At 42.0% G+C, this 24,572-nt stretch overlaps 1 protein-coding gene across 2 annotated transcripts; it reads left to right on the top strand.

Annotated features, from left to right (window-relative positions):
- Window positions 1–3,718: 3,718 nt before the first annotated feature.
- Window positions 3,719–24,529, top strand: ATMIN (ATM interactor). 2 transcript variants are annotated; one of them, XM_075940002.1, is made up of 5 exons: window positions 3,993–4,131; window positions 6,179–6,248; window positions 11,168–11,293; window positions 12,612–12,811; window positions 14,283–24,529. In XM_075940002.1, exons 2-5 carry the CDS (start codon window positions 6,192–6,194, stop codon window positions 16,120–16,122), a joined length of 2,223 nt encoding a protein of 740 aa, XP_075796117.1. In that variant the 5' UTR covers window positions 3,993–4,131; window positions 6,179–6,191; the 3' UTR covers window positions 16,123–24,529. The 2 variants fall into 2 exon arrangements, with proteins under 2 accessions (XP_006122744.3, XP_075796117.1); XM_006122682.3 differs by lacking the exon at window positions 6,179–6,248 and having other exon boundaries at window positions 3,719–4,131.
- Window positions 24,530–24,572: the final 43 nt, after the last annotated feature.

Here is a 24,572-nt window from a genome sequence, read left to right as displayed (position 1 = left end):
CCATTATATAGACTACTTTTTGGTTTTGGCTCCCACCCGCAGGCCGCATGCAGCCCGTGGGCCACGTATTGAGTAGCCCTGGTGTGCCCCTTTGCAGACTTGAGGATTTTTCAAAGGTTAGTTTTGCTATGCTAATGCATAATCGGAAGAAGAAAATAAAATGGTCCTTACAGATCCTACTATGTGCATAAAGATTAACTTGTAGTGCTGTATCATCCAGAGTTATGGCTCTGACAGAGCCAATGACAAATGTGAGTGAGGAGAATTGAAAAGGATAGTTTATTTTATATTTGCTACATTTATACAATATTTCAATGCAGACAGTTTTTTAGTCCATTGGAATCCACAAGTTTAGCAGATGTGGTTTCTGACTGACCTTTTTGTAAAAAGCAGTAAGCTTTTTTTCAATGCGTGACAGTTTTCCCATTATTTGAATTTTGCATAATACTGTCTAAGATGACTTTTCTATCTTATCTATTTAGTATACTATGTAGCTCATTTATATATATATTCTTATGTAAGCTATACTTTACATTTATGTGAGAATTAGGTGTTCAACTATTTTTCTTATCAGTAATATACTTGGCAGCTAGAGGTTATTAGAAAGGAGAGAGGAACTATAAAGTTGAATCACGCACAAAAGCATAGGAATGGCTTTGGATTGATGAAGAGATGTGATAATATCTTAAGAAACCAGAAAATTATGCAATGTGTTTGTAACCTGATCAGACTGTTTATTCAGCTATGATTATGGATGGAAAGAGAAGTGATGTACCTTAGTTTAATCACCCCAGGTTGAGGAATAGCTGATGAAAGAGGCAGAGATGTGAATGCTGACCTCAGTGTGAGAAAATGAAGGCTTAGGAAGTGAATGAAGGTAAGTGATGCAGTGGAAGATAAATTATAGATTGTTTTAAAAGAGGATTAAATCCTACCATGTCATTTATGTCAGTGCTCTTCTGCTTCAGAAATCTCCATACATTTATCTATGCACAGTACCTTGTGTATCTTGTGATTCTGTGGCTGTGTAATTTGTCAGGACATTCACCCTTTGCCATAGAACAGCATTTACAATCTCAATTTTAAGTGCTTTTAAATTTTGCTTTTCTTATGGACATTGAAACATATTCAAAATGGTAATGAGATGGTTCCCTCTCCTGCCCGCCCCCACTCTTGTCATTGTTAAAGGGGACTTGCCTGAATGCTTTATTTGGTGTTCTGATCCCATTTGGGATTTGGTTACCCACATGTTGTGCCTGAAACTACATTCTCCTCTGACCTGAAGTGATTCAATATCTGCATTGCTTTTTGGCAGGGCAGTGATCTCAGCTCTGTGCATTGGCTAGGGGAAACCAGAAGATCTGGCCCAGCAGGACAGGGAGGTGAGAAGCCCCAGAGAACAAGGAAGTGAGTGTCAGTGGTAGGGATGTGAAGGACTAGTCAACTATCCAACAAGCAAATGCTTATCAGATAGTCGACTAGCCCCCAGGGATCTTCTGTGACTGCGCCCCGTCACAGGTAAATCCAATGTAGTGTTATCTTCCTGAGTCTGTAACAAGACTAGAAAGCAACATAAAGAATTGGAGACATGTAAGTCTAGAAGGGATCTAAAAAAGTCATCTAGCCCTACTCCTTCCACTGAGCAAGGGCTAACAATGAAAGGTTCATTCCCAACAGGTGTCTATATAACATGTTCTTAAAAACCTCCAATCATGGTGTGACAGTTTCTTCCTCCCCATGTTTTATGAAACTGTTTTATGTATACAAATATACATAACTCAAAGATACTCTAGATAAAATACCTCATGTAACCTATCAATTTTAATGTCACAATCTGCTGAATCTACATATCTTATTTTGATGTCACTCTTGTATGTAAAAAAGTTTATGGAAGTGGTTCTCAACCTGTGGTTCACGGACTCCAGGTGGTCCACGATAGTACTAAAGGGGGGTCCTCGGAAAGTTGGGAAACAACAGGTTCCATTGCGGCAGCCAGCAAGTCCCTCAGCCCACCCTGCTTCGTGAGCAGCCTCAGGGACATGGCTTGGGAAGCAGTGTGAACTGAGGGATGTGCAGGCTGTAGGCACAGCTATATTATTTGGGGGGCATGTAACATTTTAATGGATTGAAAAGAGGTCCGTATGCTGGAAAAGGTTGGGAGTAACTGGTCTACGGGTTTTAAGTGTGCAAATGAAAGCCATTCTCCGGTGTTTCCAGTGCTTTGACACCTCAATATCTGGGTGTAAACAGTTTCCTTTGTCCTTTAAGTCTAAGCAGAGGCTGGTCTTAGAAAGATATGTGACCACCCCAACGAGGGTTGCCAGATACCTTCATAAAAAATCCCGAATGTGGCAGGGAAAAAAATGAAAGAGGGGGGAAAAAAAGTGAGGGGAGGAGGGACCAGACTTGTTGAGACCCCCCCAAAAAAGACACCAAACTTGTTGAGTAAAAAAAAAGAAAACAAAAAAAGGATGCTGCACCTTTAAATTCCCATGCTCCTCGCTCCACCAGACGCAGCAGGGCGGAAATGTCCCCACCGCCCTTCCATCAGAGAAACAGAAAATACCGGCCATTTTACATGGCCGGTATTTTGTTTCTTTTACTGGACACAAGGCGCAATTACTTGACTATCCAGGCAAAAACCAGACGCAGCAGGGCGGAAATGTCCCCACTGCCCTTCCATCAGAGAAACAGAAAATACCGGCCATTTTACTGGACACAAGGCGCAATTACTTGACTATCCAGGCAAAAACCAGACACCTGGCAACCTTTAACTCCAACTGATAGGGTATGAACAGCTAATTTTCCAAGGAAGGGGGGACTGCAGAAACAAAGAATTCCCACCCAAAAGGAAGTCTATTCAACATGCAAATGTTTTAGTTTCTTGGTCTTTAGTTGGCAGAACACACCCAAGGAAATAGCCAGAGACCCGAGGAGGAAAAGAACTTCCCTGTCTTGGACATTGTTTGCTCAAAATAAGCATGACATTTTGCAGTAATATGATGGGTTTTTATCAGAGCAGTAATTACACGTTTTCATGCCCAGCATGAGCAATCATCTTTTCACAAGCTGGAGACAATGCAGGGTAGGAAAAGGCAGGGTCACATCTCTCTCACCACCTCTTGCTTTCTGCCTCCTATTTACCACGTTTCCAAATTGTGGGGTGCATCTCTGCTCCATTCCATACTTCTACATAGCCTTCCTCCTACCCCATTCCTCTATTCTCTTCCCTGTGCCCTATCCCATCTTATTGTCTGTGCTCGCCTCCTCCCCCACTGCACTCCCATTTCCTCTTCTCCCCCACATCACTTCCACCGCTGTACAGCAAAGACAATGGCAGCTGTCTGGGATGCACAGTAGGCAGAAGTGAAAGATGACTGGCATAGAGGCTGATGCTCCCCCGTTCGTTCATTCCCCGGACTGTACTGCCCATCGCCTTCATGGTGTGCTGGCTTCTGCGCCCCAATAACAACTGGATCCCTCGTTCTCACGCTGCTTGCCCCTGCCAGCCCACGGCCTTACGGGGATGCGTGACCAGGCCTCGCCCTTCAGCCCCGCGATGCTGGGGGGGGCCACAAGGGCAGGGAGCCTGCTTAGAGCCTCCGACCCTCCCTCCAATCACGGCTGGGCCCAACGGCTTCCCTGACGCTCCCGCCCCTTTCCCTGCTCGCGAGAAGAGGGCCGGTTACTCGGGAACGAGGCCATGACTACACTGGCCAAGGCCGGGCGGAGCGAAGGGGCATCGGTGGGCGGGGCCAGGCCTGAGGGGCCCCGTCGCGCCCCTTATGAATATTCAAACCACACGGTGACTGGCGATAGGCTGCGGCCGTCCCCAACCCGGAAGTGCTGCAGTTAGGCTGGTTGGTTGGTGGGTGAGCGGCCGAAAACAACATGGCGGCGCCAGGTGCTGCTGCGACGCAGCCCGCGCGGGGCGGAGCGCGGCCGGGGGGGCCCCGAGCTTCGGCCCCTGAGGGGGAGCGCGCTGTCCCCCGGGAGCTCGTGCGCCCGTCGGTGACGGAGCTGTCCCGGGCCGTGCGGACCAATATTCTGTGCACGGTGCCCGGCTGCGGCAAGGTCCTGCCCAACAGCCCGGCCCTCAGCATGCACCTGAGCAAGGCCCACCGGGTCCAGGTACCGACCTCCCCCGGGCCCCGGGTACCCACCTCCCCTGCGCTGGCCCCATCGCTCCGGGTACCCGCCCTCCCCGGGCTCGCCCCTTCTCCACGCTCCGTATTCCCCCCTCCCGGGCACGCCCCCCTTTGCTCCAGGTGCCCACCCTCCTGTCGCCCACTGAGTCTGCTGCTGGGAATGGCCCCGCGGGTCCGGGTACCGGGCCTTTTCTGGTCTCCCTGGGTAACACCCCCCCCTCTCAGATTTTGAGTATGGGCTTTCCCCTCTCCTGGCTTGTGTGCGCCTCCTACTCTGGGTACCGACTCTCTCCTGACCCTTAGGTCTGGCTTCCCACCCTTCCATGACCTCCCCTGAGTGTGACCATAGGCATGGCTGTTTCCAGGTTGGGCCATCCCTGGGGATAGCTCCCTGGCTCAGAATACCCACTTTCCCCTGCCCTCTCTGGACACAGCCCACAGACTCTAGGTGCTGATTCTCTCTGGCCCTCTGGGTCTGGGTACATCCTTCCCTGAGCATGCACCTAAGCAAGGCTCAGGAGGCTGGGTATCAACCCCCTCTGTCCCACTGCATCTGTGTTCTGACCCGCCCCTGCCCTGAGCACATACTTTGGCATGATTCATCTGATCCATGTACTGATTCTCCCCTGCTTTCAGTGTATACCTGACTAAGGCCCACCAGTTCCACGTACTGAATCCGTCATGCCGTACACATGCACCGTAGCCCTGTGCAAGGGTCAGATGATTCAGGCATTGACCCCTCTGCAAGCCCGGCAGGTCTAGGTACCTAAACACTCATGTTCTTCCCTTCCCCCCCACAACTACCTGAACAAAGTCTAGTGGATCCAGAAATCAGCTGATGTTAAATAGTAGTTAATTGAATAGTCAATTAACCTTGTGAATTGTTATTGGTTACTTGACTATTCTATAATTCCCAGGGATGATGCTGGCAGCAGCATGGGGTTCTGGTGATAGCTGTTCCACAAGGTGAGCCAGTTTAAAGCCAGTTCCCCTCATGGACCAGCTGCTTGCCTGAGGTCCCAGAACTTGAATGAGCTGGAATTGAGCCTGGCTGGCTGCTCACCTGGCTCCTAATACACTTTAAATGTAGAGTTACAGTGGGGGGTAGGTCCTGGACCCATCACAAGCCAGGACTGTTAAAAAAATGTACTGGCAGGGAGAGGAATGTGTGTAGTCTGTAGCATTAATCTATAATCTTATGCTTATCTGTTAATCAACTGTACTATTACATCTCTAACCAAACTTCCCCTACATTGATCATGTACCTGAATGAGGCATACCAGGCCCATGTTCTCTACCCCCCAGCACCTAAGCAAACCTGACCGGGTCCAGATACCAAAACCCTTCTTACCCTGAGCATGATTCTGGGTAAAATCCTCCAGGTCCAGGTGCTGAACCCCATATTTTGCCCCTTCCTGAGCATGCACCTGAACAAGACTAACCAGTCCCTCCTCACCCCACCCTCTGTTCCCCAAATCCACTCACTTGATCCAAAATATATTAAAACTTCCTCCCACAAGTACAAAAAAACCACTGTGGCCTTTAGCATGTACCTGGGCAAGGCCATGGAATCAACCTCCATCTTTCCATATTTTCACACTCAAGCCCACCGCTATCCCTGATGTAAGCAAGTGTAGATCCAGATATTCCTTCCTGTTTGCTCTTATTCCTTACTTCCTTGGGATCTTAGTCCTGAGCATGCACCATGCCTAGCTATTCAGAGGTTTGTGTACAGTTCCAGCTGACTTTTTTGGGGGGTTCTTGACCCTTTCTTTGCTCCAGGTCCTGCCCCCACTCCCCCAAAGGCCCCATCTCTGCTCTCTACCCACCCCTACTCCATTCCCTCCCTCCCAGTGCCTCTGGCATGTAGCTGAACAACTGATTGCAGCAGGTGCTGGGAGGGAGGGGAAAGTACTGATTGGGAGGGCCTACCAGTGAATGCAAGGTGCTGGGGGGAGGAGGAAAAGGAGCTCATTAGTGGGGCTACTGTTGGGTGCTGACTACCCACTATTTTTTCTTTGATGCTCCAGACCCAGAGCACCCATGCAATCAGCTCTCTTGATATGCACCGAAGACCATTGTTTCCAAGCACCAAACTCTGTGAGTCTGTACCTGAGCTAGATCCACTTGGTCCTGGTATTGACTGCCATCTCTGGTACCCACAGCCCTAATCCTTCATACCAGGTCTACATAATGACACCAGCTCCCAACCTGATCCCAAGTTTGAGCCTGAGCATCGACTATCATTAGTCCAGCACTGCATCTTGGTCCTTCTTGCCTTCTGATTTAATTCAGAGTCTAAATGGAGAGCTCCTATTTCCTGTTTTGAGGCCCTCTTCAAGGGATAGTTAACTTAATGTGTTTCTAAAGAATGCTATCCAATTGTTTCTAAAGCCACTGTTGTTCAAAGGGTACAATAAAGATTTATATAGGTGTTGATAGTAGGGATGTAATAGTATAGTCAATTAACCCATAAGAAAAATCTTATAGGTTAATTCTACAGACTACATGCATTTTCCCCCCACCCCTTACCAGTAAATTTTTTAGCAGGCTGGCCAGCAGCCCAGCTCAGTCCTGGCTTGCTCTTGGACTTACCCTCCCTCTCCCCGCTGTGGTTCTGCATTTAATGTGTAGTAGGAGCCAGGTGGACAGGTAGCCCGGCTCAGTTTCAGCTACCAGCTCAGGGAACTCAGACTCCTCCCCTCCAGCAGCGGTTTCCTGGGGACGATAGAATAATTGACTGATAAGAATTCATGAGGTTAATCAACTGTTCAATTAACTGTTGTTTAACTTTCCTAGTTGGTAGGCTGTTCTAGATTAATGTATCTTGTGTATTCTATTACAGTGGGGAGAGTGATGCATTTTCTAGTAACAATTCTTGAGTAAAATGCCTTTCAGTGTGAAATATGTAAACTTGTTTAACAGTATATGCATACTTAGTGTTTAGTCTATGTAGTATTTGTGCATGGTAACTTTTATATAAAAATTGATGTGAAAATGGGTACTGTTAAGAGTGGTTTGGGATTTTAACTCTGTAAAGATCTTTCATCATTTTATTAAATATTTATATTACTATGGCACTTGGGAGGCGTAGGCCATATTGTGCTACAGAATACAAACATAATAGTTCCCAGGGACCAAAACCTCCTATTTTCTCCACGAAATATGCCGTTAGATTTGTTTGTTATTCGTTAAGTTGGCCTATGTCGATCTCGGCTCAAACCCAGTTAGGAAAGATTTGAATGGCATCAGCTTCGGTGGGGGGCACAAGGGTTATGTAGGGTTTATGTACAGTTCCAGCAGACATGATTCTTCTGAACATTCTAGGTTTGCGCTCTGAGGCGCACACAGGCTGTAACTAGACTGGCATGATTTTGCAGAAATACTTTTAACAGAAAAGTTTTTCCGTTAAAAGTATTTCCGCAAAAGAGTGTCTAGATTGGCAAGGATGCTTTGTTCAAAAAGTGCTTTTGCACAAAAGCATCCATGCCAATCTAGACGCACTTTTGCGCAAGAAAGCTCCGATGGCCGTTTTAGCCATCAGGCTTTCTTGCGCAAAAAATTAAGGTGCCTGTCTACACTGGCCCTCTTGCGCAAGTGGGCTTATCCCTGAGCGGGAGCATGAAAGTATTTGCGCAAGAAGCACTGATTTTGTACATTACAAAGTCAGTGCTCTTGCGCAAATTCAAGCAGCCAGTGTAGACAGCTGGCAAGTTTTTGCGCAAAAGCAGGTGCTTTTGCGCAAAATCTTGCCAGTCTAGATGCACCACAGTGCTCCTGGACCCATGTAGGCTGTCACTTTGAACCAGTTACTGCAGTATTTAACTGTTCGGTTACAAGTTTGCTATGAGAAGGAATACAATGCTTTCCCCCACATAAATTGCTATAACAGCTCTCAGTACTATTAGCATAGTGCCATGTACACTCGTCAGGGTCCTTGTACTCGACTGTTCCACTTGGTAATAACTCCGGCTAGCACTCGAACACTAAGTGGCTGCGTGTCTTCAAAGTAAGGATGTTAAGTATTGAGTAAATTACTAATCGTGTAAATGACTACATGATTAGTTGATAAGGGGCCACTGTGGCCCTATAGTTTAAATGTAGCAGGAGCCAGGTGGGCAGCCAGCTTGGCTCCTGCTACATTTAAACTGCAGAGCTGCAGCAGGAGTAGGTCTGGGACTCAGCACAAGTGAGGACTGCTTCAGTCCCGGCTCGTATTGAATTCTGCGCTGCGCCTCTGCCTCTCCTGCACCCCACCATAGAGACAGTGGGGGAAACTGTGAGTAGTCGATTCGACTACCCAATAAGCCCAGGCTTATCTGGTAAATGACTATTCAACTACTCTTTTACAACCCTACTATGAAGATTAGATTTTTGGAAATAAACTGCCATTAGCATCTATATCTGGTCATGACTGAATGAAAAATACTTTGGAGCTTCATGCAGATAGTTCCCACTATGGAAACTTTTTACCAATTTATGTAGAGATGCGTCTTCCATATTCAGCACTGTTTTACAGTGCTCCTCTCTTACTAAACCCTTTTAGCAATTAGTGCCAAATGGCTAAATAAGTGCCTAAAAAGGCAGATGTTCACAGAGTGGAAGTATCAAAAGTTAGTGATAGCAAAGTGTCTAGGCACTTTTGAGAGTTCTGCTAAGCAATTATCTGCTTCTTTAGGCACTTAATATACCTTTACAAAATAAATACATCTGACCCTTAGTAACATGGTGGTGATGGACTGTGGTGTAACAAGATAACAGTCTTGGAACTTAGTGGCTTTTATTTTTTTCTGACTATAGTTTATTTTGATACTTTCTGGTGTCAATGGAAAAGAGGTGACAGTAAATGCTTTATGCCCAAACTCCCTAAAACAGTTATTTGACACAGTTCAAGAATCCATCAGTTCTCTTCTTGGTAAATGAGACAGTTGACATCTCATTCATTAGATTCTTTGAACTTCATTGTATGGATTTGTGGAATTGGTACAACTAACTTGCAATAAAATTTCTTTTACCAGAAACTGTGTTTGAATGCTTAGGAAATAGAAGTTGCTTGACAAGCTTGATAGCTTTGATTATGTTGCATTCAGTGAACACACAACCTATCTTTGAATATAAATGAGCTCATTAATGCAGCATCTGTTTATTTCTGTTTGTGGGATTTGCCTCCCACCATGCTACAGGAACTTTCTGGAAAACAATGCTTTTTGGAGCTGCATGAACAAACACCCTACTGTTCTCACTTGAGATGTTTGAAGCAGAAGTTATAAAAATGTTGTGCAGTCCCATACTACCTCATGTTGTGTCTGTGGTCGGGTGTAGTGACCTTCTTTCTGTTCCCAAGATGATTTCTTGGAGATTTTTAAACTCCACTTCTGGTGTTGCATTATATTTAATTAACCAGGTTTAGCATTAAGTAGCTTTCACTGCTGTACTGGTAGGCTTTTATTTTTGTCTACGGTTCTCTGGATATAACCAAAATGTCTGTCAGGATTCTGAGGTCTCTGGTAAGAAGGGTGTATTCAAGCAGAATGTGATGTGTCCCCTGGATCCAGCATCAGATTAACCGTCTGCCCCTGGTACAAGAGGCTTCAGATCCAGTCAAGTCAAAGTCTAATTTCACACTGAAGAAGTTGGTGTCAGAGAGAGATCTTTGTGATTGTAGTGCCTGGACTTTGGCTCTCCAGCCAGTTCCAAGATCTGGAGAGACAAAAGAGGTCGGCTGTGTCTACATTGGCACCCTTTTCCGGAAAAGGGATGCTAATGAGACAAGTCGGAATTGCAAATGCCGCGGGGGATTTAAATATCCCCCGCGGCATTTGCATGAACATGGCTGCCACTTTTTTCCGGCTCGGGGCTTTGCTGGAAAAAAGCGCCAGTCTAGACGGGATCTTTCGGGAAAATAAAGCCTTTTCCGGAAGACCCCTTATTCCTGCCCAGAGCCGGAAAAAAGTGGCAGCCATGTTCATGCAAATGCCGCGGGGGATATTTAAATCCCCCGCGACATTTGCAATTCCGACTTGTCTCATTAGCATCCCTTTTCCGGAAAAGGGTGCCAATGTAGACACAGCCGTGCTGTTTTTGTCTTTGTGCTTCCTAGCAGCACTATGTTTTGCTCTAGTGCAGCTGAGTATTTTAGCCCAAATTTCCTTCATAAGGATAATAGCAGGTTACTTGCTAAGGATTCAGGCACAGGTGGCTGAAATCTATGGGAAGTAGAATAATATGATTTGAAAATAAGAGAATCTTCCTTGGAGAGGGAGAAGTCTCTTCCAGAGGCAGGGTATTCTGGTTCTGTAATCTATTACTATGAGCGTCTAGTGTGCATACACACAGAGTGAAAGTGGGACATGGAACTCTAGTTATTTTATTATGTTGGTTTCAGCAACTTTGATGGAAGTAGTAATAGAGATGTAGTCGTGTTAGTCTGGTCTTGCTGATACAAAAGACAGGACTATGCAGCACTTGAAAGACTAACAAGATGGTTTATTAGGTGATGAGCTTTCGTGGGCCAAACCCACTTCCTCAGATCAATTTGTGGAAGAAAATTGGCATGACCATATATACCAAAAAGATACAATCAAAAAAAGTGAACACATATAAAATAGACAAATCAGATTTTAGAACAGAGGGGGGATGAGCAGTATGATTGTTGCAGGCAAATGTAAATTGTAAAATAGAAACCTAGTGGTTGGAAATGCTAAACATAATGCAGTGCTGAAAATTAAAACCACATTGTTTGGGAAAATTATAAATATTTAGTGCAATGCAATGTAGAGGCTGGAACTGTAGTCCTATTTGTTTATGACTCTAAAAAGTTAAGCAGTGGCAGGTCTGGTAAAGTTACAAAACTGTAACTGAACAAATTATACAGCTCAAATGTTTATCTGTCAGTTTACATAGCAAAGAGCTTTCATCTTGAATGTCAAAGCAGGTAAATTAAATGTTGGACAAAGTATTCTGAATACTATTAAAAGCAGACCCATTTGCTAGCTTTTAATAAAAATGTACTTTTTCAGGATGGAAAAATAAATGCATCAATAAGGAAGGGTTTGAAAACTACACAGAAATTCTACTGCTGTCCTATTGAAGGCTGCCCCAGAGGACCAAACAGACCGTTTTCCCAATTTTCGCTTGTAAAACAGGTATTTTTTTACAGTCTTCCTCAAAGAAAAGTACTAAACAGAAATGTGGGGACAACATGGGTTAAATCTTCAAGTGCATATGCCTTCCTATATCCAAAAGCACGTGTCAGATATCCCATTGTGTAAATTTGCGTTGCAGAGCAAGTGTGGAGAAACTCCAGTTTATGTGCAGATGGCAAATTTATATAAATGTCCATTTATAAAAAAAAGTCAGCAGTATGACTTTAAGGGCAATAAACTAGTTTAAAATTATCACTCATTTTAAATGGGTAAGAATTAAGGCTATGCCCTGTTTTCTCAAGAGTTCACTTCTTTACACAATTGACTTTCTAGTGAATATTAATCAGGATTATCTCTTTTTAAGAAAATTGCATTGTCACATTCTTTATGAAAAGTATTAAATTCTGTTGAAAACTCTACTCCTAACATTTGTGACTCCTCTTCAGTATCAGTTAGCTGTGGGATTCAGCAGAGCAGTGATGTTGTCTAGTGCCTAGAGTTCAGTGCCATACATAATTGGTTCTGTTTATTTTCTCTGGTAACTTTGGACCCCTCAGCCTCTCCTTTGTTTTAGTGTGGTTTTTTTTGGGGGGGGGGGTGTTTTTGTTTTGTTTTTTGAGAGAGAGAGACTTTCAGGATGCAAATTTTGATTATTTAATAATAAAGCAGCAAGTTCTTTGAATGAGAGGCACTGTGGGCTTGATCCTGTGCCCAGTGAAGTCAATGGCAAATCTTTCAGTGGTTTTAGTATTAAGTGGCAGTTGGTAACCTGTAGCTACAAGATGTGGGAGTTGATGATGTAAAATCAATGACCAGATGTATGAGATAATAAGTTAATTCTCTAGAAAGCATTGTATGAAGACTTACTCCTGCATAAAACAATGAGAATCAGAAAGTTCAATGACAGTGTAAAATCATATATAAACTACTGGTTTTGTACAAATAACTAATTAATTATAAAAACTAATGTAAGCAACTTTTCATTGTTTATTTTTTGCTCTTTCCTCACTCAACTGGGACAGAGAAACTAGACTTGTCTTTTTGTTCTGTTGTTCTTGTGGCTCTAGAATAGTGTAGTTTGTGCCTCGAGCAGTGCAAGAAACTGTTTAAAACTTTTTTTTTCAGAGAAATGCCTAAATATTTCTATTGGACTCTTCAAACTTTCTGATTAAGGATAGTTTTCTCCCTCTTTTCCAAGATTAGCATATCTCCTAAATTATTCTGCATGTGCTAGCACACTATCTGTCTTGTAAATAAATGATCAATTAGCCAGTTCTTTTGTATAGCTAATTTGTCTAACTTTCATTGTGAATTTTAGCACTTTATGAAAATGCATGCTGAAAAGAAGCACAAATGTGATAAATGTAGCAACTCGTATGGCACAGAGTGGGACTTGAAACGACACATAGAAGACTGTGGCAAGACTTTCCAGTGTACTTGTGGATGCCCTTATGCCAGCAGGACAGCATTACTATCTCATGTTTACAGAACTGGCCATGAGGTCCCTGCAGAGCATAGGTAACAGTGAAGCTATTGTTAAGTGACCTATTTTATATTATGGCATCTTCCTATGTGTGCCTTGTAATGAGTTCCTTTCTGTTGATGTGTGATGAACCTGTTTTCTGCCTATATGCAGTTAACTCCCACTAACACTAATGCATTGGCTGTTTCTTTCTTCCATTGCTTACAGTAGTTCTAGCTTTGTTGATGGCAGTGAGATTGAGTGTCTAGTAATAAGTAAGATCAGGCTTCTAATATCTATCACAAGAAATGCCACAAGCTGTGGTCTTCTTTTTGCTGGTGACAAGTATTGTGTTTGGTGATTTCTTGTTGGAACTGAGCTTTCTGCAGTCCTGTGAAAGTAGAAAGGGAATGCTCTTGAACTGCGAAGGTGCACATCCAGTGTAATTCTGTAGCCTGAAGTAATTCTGTAGCAATGTTAATTAAATATTTGTACTCTTAACACTTACACAGACCTGTGCATGTCAGCTGTGTTCATTAGTAAGACAGTACGACTGGAAGTATAAATAAATTGCCATGTATAAATTATTCCTAATAGTGTGCATGCATGAAGCAATCTATTAACTGAGTCTTACTATATCTTGTTTTATAGAATGCTGCTTGATTGTAATGCTGGTGCATTCTTATATGCAAGGATTAGAAAACGTAGGCTCTATTTTTTTAATAAGACTAATGACCAACTTTTAAAACTTTGAACATTTTCTTAAACACCGTAATCCGAAATGCTAAGAGATTATAGTACAGGTTGTACCTCCCTTAACTGGGACTCTCTGGTCCAGCAACATCTGTGATCCGGCAGGACCACAGATGATCCTGGACCACTTAGTCCAGGTATAAGGAGATCTGGCCACAGGTCAAGTGTGCAGCAGGGGGGGCTGGCAACTCAGCTGGGAGCCCTGGGAGGAGGAACAGGTGCCACAGTGGGTGGATGTGGCCCCAGCAGTTAGGCAGTAGCAGGGTGGCAGCTCGGCAGTAGCAGGGTGCCAGCAGCAACTGCGCAGCTCTGGCCCTGGCTGCGCAGCCCCATCTGTGGAGCTCCAGCCCTGGCAGCAGCAGAGCCTGTTGGAGCCTGGTGAGCTCCAACCCAGGGAGCAATGGCTGGCCAGGCAGCAGTGGGGCAGGCTGGAGCCCTAGCGTGGAGCGGAGGGAGACAGTGTTTTAGCATGGGCCAGAAGGGGAGGGACTTCCCCTGGTCCGGCAAACCCCCTCAATTGGGATGGGTCAGATCCCAAGGGTGCTGGATCAGGAAGGTCCAACTTGTACTCATTTTTGGTTTAAAAAAAAAAAAGTTTTCCTCTTTCTCTCCTGAAAGTGGAAAAAAGCTCAGCGTCATGATTAGTTGTTCTTTTTAGCAAGTCACACCTCCACCCGTACCAGGTCTAGTGCTATGATTGAAAGAGTTGGGAGGGATGATTTTGTTGTTGTTCTCTAAACTGTGAGAGAAATTCTTAATGTATCATGTTTACAGGGATCCACCTAGTAAGAAAAGGAAAATGTGCACTGAAGTTTCCCATCGGCAGTTGGCAGAGAAAACGAGTGAAGCATTCATCAATGCACGACGCACCAGTAGTACTTGCACTCGGGAACTGGAATCATCAGAGATTAAACTAATGGCCCCCTTTGAAGGCTCTTGCAGTTCTAATATCAGTAAGCAAACTCTCTCACAGCCAAAGTGTACACCGAAGATGCTTTTGCCAAAGCCTAAAGTGGCTTTGGTTAAACTTCCAGTAATGCAGTTTGCTCACTTGCCTGTTTTTGTGTCAGCAACTAATTCCTCTGTCAAACCTGTTGTAGTGACTGTTGACAATCAAGGCTCTGTTGTGAGTACTGTTCACTTATTACCTCAGTCTATTGGAATTCTGATACCAGCACTGGAGGCTGAAGCACTTGTATTTAAAGACACAGTGCCTGTTTCAAAAATGGCAAATTCTGGTGATGTTGAGCCGATTGGCACCAGTGTCCAAGTCAACTTGGATAAGGCAACATCAAACAATACAGAACAAGAGCTGGAGAGTGTGTGTCACAAGAATAAAATCTCTTCAATAAATGTACAAACTGATTTGTCTTACATTTCACAGAACTTTGGGCCAGCTGCAGCCTGGACTCCTGATTCTTCGGTATCTTCTTGCTCTCAGACAGACCTAACATTCAGTTCACAGGTTTCACTACCAATCAGTGTTCAGACTCAGACACTGTTGCCCAGTTCTAAACTGACTTCCTCCATTGCTGCCCAGACTGATGCTTTTGTTCAGGCTTGTTTCCAGTCATGTGGTGTTTCTAGAGAGACTCAAACCAATAGAACACAGAACTCTGTTGATGGGAGAGTACAAATGGATCAGGCTGTAATGTGCAGTGACATTTTTGGCGATGTTCATTCAGCTTACAATGTTTCAACCCAGATTGGGCTCCCAGAAAACAATTTAATGGCTACAAACATGGATCAAAGCTTGCTACAAAGAAGTAACTGCAAGACCCTGAGTCAGGAAACACTGAAATCTGAACCCATTATCAACTTCAATACACAGACTAATGTACTCCCTCAGCAAAATATGACCGATAATCAAACCCAGACAATGGACTTACTAAGTGACCTGGAAAACATCTTCTCAGGTAACATGACTGGCCAGACATTGGATAATCGAGGTCTTCTGTCTGACACAGGCTCTGGTGCTGACACACACCTGCCATCTGGCCCAACACAGAGCACAGCAATAGACTTTGACATTGAAGAGTTCTTTTCAGCCTCCAATATTCAAACTCAAACTGAGGAGAGTGAACTTGGTAATCTGAATTCGGAGCCAGTCTTGGAATCGCTGGACATTGAAACCCAGACTGATTTATTTTTTTCAGACAGTGCCACTCAGTCCTATAGCTGCAAAGGAAATTCTAACTTCTTAGGTTTGGAAATGTTTGATACCCAGACACAGACAGACCTAAATTCTTTCTTAGACAGTAGCACCCACTTGCCTTTGGGAAGTATTCTGAAGCAGTCTAGCTTCTCCATGAGCACTGACTCATCAGATACCGAGACCCAGACAGAATTACACTCTGCTGCTAAAAATATACCTAGTCAAAATATAGAAAATAAAGTCCAGCTGAACAGTGCTGAAACACAGACTATGGATAGCTGTTTTGAGACCCTGGGAAGCCTATTCCTTACCAGCAATGAGACACAGACAGCTATGGATGACTTTCTGATGGCTGACTTGGCCTGGAATACAATGGAGTCACAGTTCAGTTCAGTAGAAACACAGACATGTGCAGAATTGTGTTCCTTGGTTTGTCAAAAGTTTGGAACAAGCCATTGAGGGATACTTAATAAAATTGTTTTCCTTGTGGTTTGAAACTAAGTTATTAGGGTGTGGAAGGGGAGAAAGGACTGACCAAGCTACCTACATTTGAATGTAGCTGTCCACATGCATTGGTCTAAAAAAAACCTTTTCGTGCATAAGGTACTTCAGCTGTTCACTGTGTGCATAAATGTGTACATATTTGTAACCTGTTAATGTAACTTTTAAAGTGAATGTTCTCATGGTGCCTACCATTGTTGGTTGATCTGTGTCTCAAAACTGTCAGCATGTCCCTGGAACCTCAGTTCAGGTGTTTGCGTATGCCTGTATACTTCTGACTCAAACCTAGGCTTTTATAATCTTGGATCAAAAGTGGCATATACCCCTCATCTTCATTGGCATAAACTGTTTTCTATTTTTGAAAACTTAGATTTGACAAGTTTATAATCATGTCAAGGTTTACTAGTCCTACACAAAGAATATTGAAGAGTTTCTTAGCAGGTGTAATTTCCAAGCATTTGTCCCAAAAAATAGCCTGTAACACACATTTTCTGATTGCGTATATAAAGTGCAACTAGTGTGAATAGTGAAATTTGTTTTTACTTCTCTCTGAATTGGTGTAATTAGTGTTGATGTTAAGGGGGCATAAAATGAATTTTTGAGATACTTAACTCTTAAAGTTGCCATGCAGTAACATGGCTGCATGTACTGTAATAAAACAGCATGCAAATCTAAAGTATTTTTGGACTTTTCAAAGAGGGATTTGTGTTCCTAACTCTGAATTGCAAGAAACAAATTAAGGAAATTCTCAATATTAGAATATTTATTTGATTGAAGGTTAAGAAGAAATCTTCAGGGTATGTGAATTACAGTGCAACAATCGTAAGTTATTTGCTAATTTGAGGAACAGTATATTTGTAATACTAGAACTACCAACCTTACCAAAGACCTTAGAGCTGTTAGACTTGTTATGATTGAATTTTCAGATATTCTTTTGATCAGATTACTACCTGAAATTGTATTCCTCAACAAGTCGAAGTAGAACTCCCAAAGGTCAGAGTGTTTTAGACTGCTGATTTCCCTGTATAGCAGCAGGTACATTGTTCCTCTGCACAGTGGGCTCAGCAGCCCCTGGCTTGGCTGCAAGGCATTCCTCGTCAGCAGTTACCTGTTTAAAGCTGATTACACTCCAGAAAGCGTTGAGATTTCCTTCATCTACTCTCTTCTCCTAGTGGTCAGTTACAACAGTCATATGTCCCAATGGAAAGGCAGTTATTCTGTTGTGAATTTCTGCTGTGTGAGCCAGTCTTCAGTCTTGCATTACTCTTTTTTTCTTATCTTTTTGGCGTTTTAGGTGTTACTTATTCTGTATTTTCTTGTAACTTTATTTTAGGAGCATCCAGTTCTGCCATGAATGTCAGTCTGGAAGGCTTGGTTGCAACTGTGCCTTGGAGCACCTGTACGTGCCATCTAGAAATATTTGGATTCCATGCTTTCTTGTCTCCAGTCTGAGAAGATTAGCATGTAAAAGGCGCAATCCTCCCTATCTGTGTTAGTAGGAAACTCAAAGCACAGTTGGTCTGATGCAGCTTAAGTGGTGGTGACGATTTCAGGATTCAGATGGCTGTGGTTTCATTCCTGTTTGGAGCACCGCACTGGGGTCAGAATACCTCAACACTAGCAAGATCTGTGGGGTGTTAGAACTCTACACCTCAACGGAATTTGTAATGTTGGAGCCTAGATTGCATTAAGATTTCATCAGAGTACAGTGAACTTGCATGGCACTGACAGCATCATTGATCTATTAGGGCTTGCTGCACCATTAAAGCTTAATGCATTAGCAGATAATCTTGGATCACATCAGAGCTCTCCCAATACAGGCACATCTTGGAGCCCTAGAGCTCGCTCGTTGTTGCTATTTCCAATATCGTCGGTCAGTGCTACATGGTGGCGGCTCAAAACAGAGGCGTGGCATATTTCTGATACTAGTCGGTATCTTTGAGGGACTTGGAGCATTGGCCTGTTTGTATACAAAGCTCCTTAACATATCGAGAACCAATGCTGTAGAGTAATTTTTATGATGTACAGGTGCTTTGCCCAGCTATGCCATGATGCACTAGGCTGATGTGCTGTGAGTGAACTAGTGTTGAGGAAGTAAGTTTGGGGTACGGGTGGCTTGGCACATTACAGAGCCTTCTCTTTGGGAGAGTTCTTCATGCTGGTGATTTGAATTGCTTTGCCTCAGAGCATTTCGGACCACTTTTACCCAATCCCACTTTCAGCATGATCATTTGTTACGGTACACCAAAATGTTGGTGGGACCTGGATGGCTTAGTGTGATGTGCAGTGGATGGATTGCATACTTGGTGTCCCAGACACATCAGTTTCTGTGCCTCTGTAGCCCACTTTCAGGGTTAGGATTTCATAGTTGATTCCTTTTTTGAGCATTACATTTTAGAGCACTGCTGTTGTGTGTCAATCAGAAAGGCATTGCCTCTAGATATCTTGGAGCATTGGACATTATACTCCTCATTCATGCTGTTGAGGAAGTCAGATACCTAGACATTGGTGTATCATGGAGCCATTTCCATTTATAAGTATTACTTGTTGGAGAGGTTTGCCCATCTATCTGTCAGAACGGGGTCCTTAGAGAAAATAATGTTTATGCCTTTCCCTAAAGCACCTAGCCTGAATTGTCCAGAGGCCTGGAATACTGCAGTGCTGAGAGAAACGTAAGACATGATGATCTAACGGAGAGTATTTTCCAGAAGGTGGCAGTACCACCTTGTGCCGTAGTGAAACTTGAATTCTGATTTTTTTTCCAATAGTATTCTGGTGCTAGTCATTGGATGTACCACAAGACATGATATCCATGGGCCAAGGAAGAACAAAATACATAATGCATGTAGACAGATGATGAAACCTGAGCTGCTCTCTCTTAACTGTGTTCACCAGTGCATTCAAATTCCATGAAGTCAAATTTAGCAGCGCCCTGTGCTGTCCAGTTGATGTCTACCTTTACATAGCCCCCTGTTCTACTTATATTTGGGATGCATGTTAACTACCTGAGCCTACTGTAGTCTCTGGTCTGTTCTTTGGTAGCTTTGGGTCATGTTTATGAATCTAGGGACATTACTGAGCTCTAGAATATTGGCTTCTGTCTCAAACTTTCTTCTCCTAGATGTAATGTTGCCTCTTACTCAGCTGATGTGTCTTCAGTTACTTTACTGACTTAAGGAATAACCATTCTGGCTACATCAGAAAGGGAAGGGCTGGATTAAGCTCTTAGCATATCCCTTCAAGTATATCCGTAGTTGGTCATTTTCACGGATCATGTGCAGCTCCCAAAGCAACTCCTTATCACATTTTGTTCACCAGTAATAGTAAGGACCCAAGATCTTACTTTCAGTTTTGCACAGGAGGTGGTATTGGGTATATATATTGATGCTAAACAGTCACACATCTCTGAGAAGGTTTGGGAGATCTGATGGAAGTGATCTATAGCCCTTGCTTTCTGGGCACAGCTCCCAGTGCAAAATGGTGATTGTTTCTTGTCTTTGCTATGAGGGACTATGCTGTGTGCTCTGAAGGTTGCAAAAATATTCCTTTGTCAAATCAGTCTTCTCTTTTAGCATAAACTGGGAGACAGAAGCTTTTGGCATTTCCTGCTTAATTAAATGTACTATTATCAAGCCAACAGGCTGATCTTGTGGGCATCTGTATCCTGAAATTGTGTAGTGCAAAAGCAAATCCTTGTCCGTGCTGTTGGTCCCCTATTTAATATCTTCCTGACATTCTTAAATGGGGGAATATCCCAAAAGTCTCCATAATCCTGACTGTACAAAACTGCCTTTTGCGGTTCTTGTTCTCTGTGATCTTTGGTGAATTGGCTTTCTGCTTTATGGAACCACCCCCTCAGGTTCGTTGGTCTCTAGACGCAGGAACCCAGTCAACTTGATATACTGAGAGAAGGGAAAATTACTTGCACGTAATTCTGATTCCCTGAAGATCTGGTATGACTGGATTCCTTCTCACCTTCCCAATTCTTATGAGACATGGATGAAATATGGCTGCATGAAGCCATCCTATCCATTGCTATTTATAGCAATGTTTATGTTTTGGTTTTAAGAGTACTTTCTCACTGGCTTCCTATAGAACCAGATAATGCATTTCTTAGTGCACAGACTTTGGTTCAGAAGCCCAAAACTCTAGAATGGGAATCAATTTCTATGATGCGTTCAGACAGTAAAATCACGGCATGTAAGTTCCTCACTATTAGCCACCCAAGTAAAATAGCTAGCCACCCGATAGTCACATGATGCAGACCTGCAGGTTCGCCTTTCTTTGGTTTAAGCCTACAACTCTTTGCAAAGGAGTGAATTGTGCATTCCCTGTTATCAGTGTTTGACACACCAGCAGCATTTTTTTCAAATAAAAGTGCATTTACACTGCTGGTTCCTGTTCACAGTTGTCTTATTAGATAGTATCATGGTATTCATTTCTCTAAAATATGCAGTTATAGAGTATGAAATTCCAGGCCTGAATTTGGCCCACTTCTGCCAACCCCCACAGGATTAACATTTTGTTATTTGGATGATACCTTAAATGAGTGTGCTATTATAACGATTTGAAATTGTTAAATAAAATCCAGTAGCATGAAAACAATTGAACAGTAAATATATCTTATTTTGAGATACATGGGTCACTTTAGACTGTAGGTAACTTTGGGTCTAAACAAATGTGTTCTGTTCATTCTGATTATAGAAAACTGTTTTCATTGGAATTATGAAAATGAGTCTGGAAAATTCCTTACACTAAAGGAATAGATTCCACAGCATTAAGATATCTTAGTTCTGGATTTGCTAATTAACATTTCTAATAGATAAGGGAGAGGCCATGCAACCAAATTTGGCCTTATTATGTATGCTATGAACTGACTAAATGCATTAAAACTTGAGTAGAAATCTTTAGATAAACATTAATGCTTCCAAACTTTTTTTCTTTATTTCAATTTTTCTGGCATTGCCCTTCCAAAATTTGCACTACTTGAAGTGTCAGTCTGCAAACTTGATTTTAGACAGGATTCTTTCCCACTATTTTTACCAATAACTTAGATGTTCCATTACCTTTTTGTTGGCTTGTAGTGCTAGCTAGTGAATAAAAGGAGACTTTTTTCTTTCACACCCAAAGTAGCCTGTCATTCCACATAGCCTCTCCACCCATGCCTTTATGTACTCATACTTGCACTATGTGCTTTCATTCCCTGCTTTATCACAATTTCTCATCCTTGCAACTATAGGATCTTTCTTATGTGTGTTTTAGACCACTCTGAACTCCACTTCCATTCCAGACTCTCACGGGTTCTCACTGGCCCCCTAATCATGACCTGTTTGTGTGGGAAAAACTTGAATGTGGGATTTTCCATTATGGATCAGCCATCAGGTTAATCAAATCCAGTATTTTGCCACTGGCAATACGCACTACCTGATCCTTCAAAGGAAAATGGAAACCACTAAAACACTGTAGAGTCTGATCCAAAGCCATTGCTGTCAGTGGGCTTTTGGATCTGACCTTCGGAAAACTGTGTAATACTTTGTCATAGCTGAATTTTCCCCTGTTCTGTCACAATCATTTTACTATGCCTTCAAGTGTGAGTTAAGTTGATCTGCTTAACAGCCTTCTAAGAAAAATAAAATTGCATGTTACCTTGTCTGTCTAAAGCATCCAGTTTGTCAAAGGAGAGTAAAAGCAGTCCAGAGAATAGTCTGTATTTTCCCTTGGATACATCTGCATAACTCTCATGGCATGCAGATTCACTGAGACAGATACCAAGGACAGAACACTTAAATGGAGGAGTAAAGCTACTGTGGACACTTCTAGCTTTAGAGACTAAAATAGAGTATTTTACATGCACCTGAACAGGGAAGTGGCATGCTGGTAATATGTACAAATATGGCTATTTGGTTGTGAGCATATGCATACATCAACTTAAAAACAAAAACCTAGCTTCAGCTTCTGAAAGAATATTGACACATGTAATTTGCATACATTGCACTTTCTTTCATTAATACAAAAGAGACCTAATAAATTCAGGGCACGAGTCCCTTTCCTTGTACACAGCACAATATTATCACAATGACTGCTAAAAAATTAGATAGTTTAAGCTTAACAAAGAGTTGCCTTGCATTTATCGACATCACTATAGTAAAAGTTTACATTAAGCTCTCATAAGAGGGGAGGCATATTTGTTTATACTATGAAGCATCCATTTCTATGTATACACTTGTAAATACTTACTTAAGCTATTACTTGATTAGCCTGAAAAAAACACTTTGTTTCAATTGTAGGGAAATTTAGTTTCCTGAGCCTGACAGAAATTGGCAATAATAAGATAACAAATCTAACTTTTGTACGCAAAGTGAATTAGCTGGTGTCTTGCCACACTTCCCTTCCATATTATCTGAAATCCTAAAGCAGCATAAAACATTCTTATTCAGATGAGAGTAAGCGTCTTAAACCATGACTGGTCTTGCTGAACTTGAAGCTTTAAACCATTCCAGATACACATCAGATTTTTCCCCAATTTTTCAGACTTCCTTGAAAATTTTATCTCCAACTACTCATGCCATGCCTTTAAGAGTCTAAGTTTTTCTGTTAATCATGTGTGCATTCAGATTAATACCTGTCATTACTCTGAATTAGCATAACAGGTAATAGCACATGCTTCTAAATGAACAGAGTTGCTGTTTTCTGCTACTACAGGCACTAGTCTTGCCAATGTTTTGGTATATTCTTAAAATTAAGCATATGAATAACAGTTTATTTCGGTGGTGCTGCTCACTTTAACTTTAAGTGCATAAGTGTTGGAAGGATTGGGATTTTAAATTAAAAGGTTATCTATACAAAATTATGGGTGTAGAATGTACTTGAATGAAGCACCATTGTGATAAGGCTATCCTTCATTGAGTCAATATAAGTCATATTTAAAAAAGGACTAAGTAGTGGGAAATTACAACACCAAATTATGTTTAAATTATCTTCTATCATGAAAGTTGTGCAGAGTAATTTTCTACAGTTTCCTTTGCTTTAACCTAATTTGGGGAAGCTCGGTGATTTTTTTTTTCTTTTTTGACAGCTATCTTCAGGTTTTCCAAATAAACTTACACCAAAATGTCATTTTTGAAGTGAGCATATTATACTGTCATTTTGATTTGTTTAAAAATGTTGCTGTGCTTGTTTCAACAAACCTACTGCAAACTGGCTTCCATTCATAACGTTTTCTGTAAACACTAGGCAGTAAATGTACAAAGATGCAGGGTAGGAATATTAGTACTTTTTTAATGCATGGTGTACATTTGCAAGAATTTAAGTAGTTCTCAACCTCAGAAGTGTCTTTTAGTTGATGTGAATTAAAGTCTACATGTTTGAGTGGCAAAAAAAAAATCAGTGGGAGGATTTGTCAGTCTACAGTGAGAGTGAATACTCTTGTTAAAATTTCTTTGCTATGCAATTAATAGAATCAAAGGGCCAGATTGTTCAACTTTATGTTGATTTGCAGTCAGGTTGATGCAAAGGTTCTGTTTTTTTGTGTGTGTAACTCTCCTAGTTCTCTAAAAACTGGGTTAGTGGAAATCCCCAAATGAGTTTTCTGCTACTTAAAAAGTCAGAAATGCACTGTGTCACTTCTAACTAATACAGTCCCAAACATCATCCTTTATACTGTCTTAAGGTGGGAAACATTGGATGACTTCATAAGTTGCTAATACAATACATCAAGTGGATTAGTGAAAAGATACTCTTCAGTTTCAAACAATGACTTCCATTTTGGATTGTGCATTTTTGCCGATACATGCTTCAAGCACTCACTTGGTTGCAGAGCTGACAGTAACCTACATATTTTTCCTAGAGCACATATGGAAGACGTGGGTTCTGAGCCATGTTTTTCAAACCAGCGTTATTTTCATATTTAACCATTTTTTAGACTTTAGCCTTAAATGCGTAAATTTAAAATTATTTGGAAAGGATAAGTACAAAACTCCATGGACGAGTCTATCCCAAAGCATACTGAAGCATTTGTCATCAGTGTCTGAAATAACCAGTCTGTTTTATCACCTTCACTGTATGTAGTTTGAACATTTGACTTTTGCCATTTTAGTCAATTAAATTATAAAAGTCAGAAGCAAGTGGATTTTTTGTTTTTATATAATGGCAATCCCAAAGAACTGTCTTAATAGTTGTGAAATTGTTTAGTATATGCATGCAAAAAATCCCTGTGCCAAGATTATTTTTTTGCATTTATTTCATGTTAACATCTAAAGTATGCATGAAACACTACAAAAGCCAGTGTTATAATTTTTTTCACCAATGAAGAACTTAAGTAAACTTGTAAATACTTATGTTGGAGTAAAGTTAATTTCAAACTGTTTTTTGTCTTGTCTTTATTGTATGACTGTGCCTAAATTGGTGGT

Source organism: Pelodiscus sinensis, chromosome 12, assembly GCF_049634645.1.
Source record: "Pelodiscus sinensis isolate JC-2024 chromosome 12, ASM4963464v1, whole genome shotgun sequence".
NCBI lineage: Eukaryota > Metazoa > Chordata > Testudines > Trionychidae > Pelodiscus > Pelodiscus sinensis.
Note: the sequence above shows the minus strand (reverse complement) of the source record. Positions and strands in the feature narration are given on the sequence as shown.